This window comes from Gavialis gangeticus, unplaced genomic scaffold (assembly GCF_001723915.1).
Source record: "Gavialis gangeticus isolate Ggan-Ray unplaced genomic scaffold, GavGan_comp1, whole genome shotgun sequence".
Taxonomy (NCBI): Eukaryota; Metazoa; Chordata; order Crocodylia; family Gavialidae; genus Gavialis; species Gavialis gangeticus.
Genome location: NW_017728993.1, coordinates 16,389,235 through 16,395,009, shown reverse-complemented (window position 1 = coordinate 16,395,009; position 5,775 = coordinate 16,389,235). Strand labels below are relative to the sequence as shown.

The window sequence follows — 5,775 nt, the reverse complement described above, 5'->3', positions numbered from 1 at the left end:
CTGTTATTTAAACAGGCAATAACTTGGGTAGGCAAAATGTGGCCTGTGGGCCGCATGCAGCCCGCCAGGTCATTCTATCTGGCCTGAAGGGCCCCTAAAAAATTTAGAAAAATTAATATTTAGCTGCCCCTGGCTGCCTGTCATGCGGCCCTCGATGGCTTGCCAAAACTCAGTAAGCAGCCCTCCGCCCAAAATAATTGCCCGCCCCTGTAATAACTGACTGGAATTTCTTGAACTCTATGGGCAAGGATCTGAGCCCTTAAAAGAAAGAAGGCTCCAAGACCAGGGTAAAGTGTTACACACTTGTTTATAACCTTACTAAGTCAGTTTCTAGTATCAGCTATGGCATATTTAACAGATGATTCCACACTTGAGTCTGAAACAGGAAGGACAAAGCAAGAAATGAACATGCTGTTGCTGTCCACCTGAATAAAAATACACTTCTGAAATGTGCGTTCTAGAGCCCAGGATCTCAGGAATTTCTTTTTGTACTTCAGGGAGAAATGTAATAGCAAAATTTGGAAAGCCACAGATTAATACTATTGATGTTTATTTCACTTACACCTATAGTAATGCCGCAACCCCCAACTTACATTGTAAGGCTTGATTGTGTGACTTAAGATATCTAAAAGAAAAACAAAGAGAAAGAAAATCAATGGCAATAGATCTTGAGATTTACCAGGACTCAACATAAACCCAGGAGCTCCCCCCAAAAAGCAGTTTATCTGAAACAATTCTAGTTAGTCTATCCAAATCTAGGATTTTGTTTTTCCCCACTACTACTGAAAATTATATTTTACATTGTGCCACTGCCCTGTCTATTTAAGAAGACAAACTTGTGAAACAGCAATAAAGATCTGATCTGATCTTACATGTTGCCCAGACAAAAATCTTCAAGTCACTGGTAGATCTGGGTGCAAATGACTGCAGAACTGAGTCTGCAGGACCCCATTCAATAAACTGGTTGGATGCAACCTCCCAAATATACTTTAGCAGCAGCTACAGCAGTATAGAACCTGTAAGTATCTGCCAGAATTTAAGGGTGTTTTTACATGTACTTTCGGATTCAGCACCGGGTGCTTTAATTAGCGAGCCACACTAATTAAAAGTGCTCGCAAATCATGTTTATCAGTGTTGCTGTATGTCCCCACACTGAAAAAATTGTGGCGGGGCACTTTGAACTAAAGCTCGTTGGATGTCTTTTATATCAACGTGCCCCATCACCAGCATGGAGATGCGTGGCAACGCTGATACACGTGATGCATGAGGCTGCCAGAGTGCATCAATTTCCGTGCTCCAGTAGATTTGATTAACTGAGTCTACTCCGACAGGCTGGATTTCCAGCATGTTGGAGCAAGCTCCCTGCATGTGTATAGGAGCCCTAAGTTTCTATCTGTTGTATATACTCCACAGATTCGGGAATAACTGTTTTATGTAACAATTTTAGTCTACCAATTTCGCTTTATCTTCATACTGCCATAAGTACCGACATGGATAATACAGCTTTACCACATTGCAGCTCAGTCCTGAGGGAAGAAAAGTCTAGTCTGGAATGTCTGTGTGAGGGACGGTACGTACTGGGAAGGCACATCCAGGAGCTTAAGCCAATGTAGAAAGCCTCTATTAATTTCTTAGATAAAAGAGTTTCTAAATGCTTCAAAGGATAATAAACAACTGGTACAGAAACGTATGCGACTCTGCTGACTTTGTAACTACAGGGACTTCTGACATTTTGGGCGCAATCGTGAAATGCTTACTCTAGCAGAGTCCCACTGAAATCAACATGTAGAAATATAAAGATCACAGGATAAGAATGTATGTTTGTCAAAAAAGAGCCTAGAGAGTAAGGAATCACCCCAGAAAATCTGGGTTATTTATGTTATTTCATATTAAAGATCAAAGCGTCCCATCTTTCCCCCCAAAAAAACAAAACCAAAAAAACCCCCCATCATAAATCTCTTGTACTTTGTGCTACAAAGTAATTTGTTTCCATTCCAAAGAACTTTATAGAAAAAAGCATTTTCACAGGTTGCCATTAAAGTGTGAATCGTGTTGCTTCTGGAATTTTCCCTGTATTGCTGTCGCAGTATGAAAGGTCACTAAAACCAGAGAAGTCAGAAAAACTGTCTCTCTTGTTCCACCATTTACCCTCTTGGTGCATTTGAGAACATTGCATGCACACTACACGTCAGTCTTGTGTTAATGGCCAGCTACACTTCCCGTGTCATGCATGAACATAAGGACAAGTACATGGTTGCTCTAAGAACTGAGCAGTATGGAGTGGAAGGGAAACCTTTGTGAAACGCTTAGGAGGGAGTTTAGACCAAAAGTGAAGGACACATGGTTTAAGAAACATTAGACTTAGATTTTTTTCCTAAACTGGTTAAAAAAAACAACTGATCGCCAAAGCGAGAGTGTCCCTGAAACTCCTGTGAAATGCAGGGAAGCACCTACCAATAGAGTTCTCTCGAGAGCACAGCTTACATTTCTGCACCATTGTGGCACTTCCTCTGCCTCCCTTAAGAGGAGCACTGTCCTAAAAAAGATTACAAACAGAGCCATCATTTCTAATCACATCCTGGCTGAGTGACTACAGACATCTGCCCTGACAAGAGCAGAACCATTACAAACTCTATACTGATTTTTACATGGTCAAAAGAAGGCATTTTTCTCTTGGAACTAGAGATTCATAATTCAGAATATGATAGGTATCAAGGAATGGTTTATTCTATTAAACATGATTAGGCATATCAGTCAAAAACACAGGCCAGCAGCTGTGGTAACGCAGGAAATATAACTAGCAGCATTATCCATATGTAGAACCCCTTGTTTAAACATGAGCACCAAAATGGCAGTTGCTTTGTTGTGCTCTTGCATATCCACTGCAGTTATAAAAAAGGCAGCTGCAAATCTTGCTTACACCAAAGAAATGTGGTGTTCTGTGTATCAGGTTTTTGTTCACAGAGACTCTGAACATCCTTCTGACATTTTTCTGGAACAGCAATGCCTTTCTTGTGGCAGAATCCATGTGCAAGGGGCCTATTCTGAGCAAAGTCTATTACTGCATCTTGCTCAGCAAGAATCTGGAGCCAGCCACATACCCATGGACTGGTAAGGAGAAGACTATTGCTCCTCCAGTGACAATGCTCCTGTGACCAAAGAAACCATGAAAAACTTTAGATTTGAGTTCTTCTCTCACCTCTCCTCCCATAAGCCTGACTTTAGTTCAAGCGTTTTTCACCTGCTGGTATCCTAGGAAAACCCTGGCAGGAAAAACATTCAAGTCCAGCAACAAAGTATAGGGGTGGTGAAAGTGTGACTTCAGCCCAAAGAGCAACCCAACTCCTTTTCTCCAGCTGGAATGAGAGCTTAGTGGAATGCCGACAGAAGTGTATTAAACAGAAGTTCATGACAACCAACCCAACGTTCGTTGCCAATCGCCTACAACTAAACACACTTCAGTTGGATACCCTGTTACTTTTCAACTGATCCTCCAATATGCTAAATTTAAAATACTGAAGAAAGGATTGTTTATGCCTTATCAGTATAGGCACATGCTATCCATTCTGCAGGCTATCTGACCTTCAACACACATGCCACTACAAGTGACTGCTGCCTGATCCTGCAGCTTCCGACATGCAGGCAGGCTGTTGTACCCAAACGGAAGGAGTTGCAGGGCTGTGGCCTACAGGACAGATGGTCTTCTGTTCAGGACAGGCTGATGCTTTAAATCCCAAGTTAGCCTCAGGCTTTCTGGGTGATTCTGGGCAAGTCATTTCACCTCCCTACTCCATTCCCCATCCATAAAGCAAGCATAATGCTTATCTACTGCAATTCACTCACATTTGTGCACTCCAATCCAATAATTCTATAAACATGAAGAATGCTATATGTAACTTCAGTACACTGTATACATTCACTGACTATCACGATTCCCTCTCACCACGGGGTGCCTAATTTTCCCAGAAGTGTTTTACCAGGAACAAAAGGAAAACATACTACTGGCAAAATCCTATTCTAGTAGCACTTTTATGCCCGTTTAACTCTATAAACCCATTTAACTCAGCTGTTGAAATAAATTGTCTTTATAAATTGAAGGCACAAGAAAGCTTAAAATAAATCACAACCACCATTTATCATTCCAATAGCACGTTTCTGGTAACTTATTGGTGGCATTGTGGCTCAGCATGTTTGCCTGTTGACCAAAAGGATGCTGGCTCAAACCCACCCAAAAACATTGACTGACAAGTGTAGATGATGGGTGGGAACTGAAGTACTTTTTAAGTTATGGAATCTCTCATCAGACATTTTTCAGTGAAAGGTAGATAAATGTTTGTCCTGGATAGCTTAGACAGGGATGACCTGCCGTGAGCATAGGGTTGGATTAGATAACAAGGCTGTATGAAACTTCAGCAGCCATTTCATTTCAGAGGTGTTTCGGCACCTGAAACACTGAATCCAAATTGAAACAGAAGGCTCCGAAACATCTCTGGAACTGAACAAAAGCATCCGAAACATTTAGGAAAATTTTGGAGTTGCGCTTGCAGGGAAACAGAAATGAAGAAGAGGGAGGGGAAGAAGGGTGGAAGGACTGCTCAGATATTGACATCTGTAGCTGGCCAGTGTCTGCAATCTGCCCCCGAGGTCCCTTCCAATCCCAGGGCTCTGGGGGAGAGATGGCAGCATGCTGTCAGCCACGCCCAGACCTGGGTGCCTGTGCCCCCCGGGAGGGCTGCAGGGCTGTACCAGACTTTTCCTGGGGGGCACAGGCCCCCAGATCTGCAGGAGGATGACAGCATGTTGCCACTGCCAGCAAGTGATATGAGTTTTGCTTGGAACAGTTTGAGGGGCAGTTTCAAAAATCCCCCCGCACCTATCTCCTTGAAACTTGGCAGGCTTCATGCCCTGCAATTTTCATCTGAATCAAGCAAGACATGACAAAGGTATAGGCATTTTAGTGATTCCCCATTATAGCCTATGGCTGAAACACCAAAACAGTGTTGAAATGCTGAAACAAATTCAGCTGAATTGAAACAGGACAGCGATTTGAAACACCGAAACAAATCACTGTCCCTCCAAAACGCTGAATCCAAAACCAAAATGAAACAAAGCCGTTTTGCACAGCCCTATTAGATAACTACCTGAAATCCCTTCTGGTGCTAGTTTTCTACGATTCACTCAAGTATTCAAAAGAGTTTGTGATCATAAAGTACAGCAGCACCCCCAGCACACAGATAGCTATTACAATACTACACACAAGACTGTAAAAGTTTGCATATCTTACTAGCATTGCCAATAACAATTTTATGGCATAGGGACTGTTCTGGGGGGTGCGTGTTTAATATACCAGTCGCAGTGTGGGAACATACCATTAATCGCAGGTACTGCCATTTTTCGGAAACCTCACCACAGTTCCCGCATTTCAGCTGGAAAACAAAGATACAAACCCAAGAATCTTAAGTTGCTAGTAGTGGGGTAATAAGACAGCACAAGCCATTTTCAGACTCAGAAGTCCACATCTTTTGCAACTGAAAGACCGTGGGACAGCTCCGTTTGAAGGAGATCAGGACTGGCATCAGGTATCTATGATCTCAGGTCTGATAGCTTCAATTGGACTATAGTTTCATAGTTTCTAGGGTCGGAAGGGACCTTAGCAGATCATCTAGTCCGACCCCCTGCCATGGCAGGAAGAGCACTGGGGTCAAATGACCCCAGTAAGGTGGTCATCCAACCTCCTCTTAAAAACCCCCAGGGTGGGAGCCTGCACCACCTCAC

General features: G+C 42.8%; 1 protein-coding gene across 1 annotated transcript in view; it reads right to left on the bottom strand.

Moving 5' to 3' along the window:
- Positions 1-5,775, bottom strand: part of CUNH1orf123 (chromosome unknown C1orf123 homolog) — a 27,823-nt gene that overhangs the window by 15,328 nt on the left and 6,720 nt on the right. The window contains exons 4-6 of the mRNA XM_019528303.1: positions 5,370-5,426; positions 2,455-2,536; positions 594-625 (exon numbers count right to left, since the gene is read on the bottom strand). Of these exons, the coding sequence (XP_019383848.1) occupies positions 594-625; positions 2,455-2,536; positions 5,370-5,426 (171 nt within the window). The remainder of the gene's footprint in view (positions 1-593; positions 626-2,454; positions 2,537-5,369; positions 5,427-5,775) is intronic.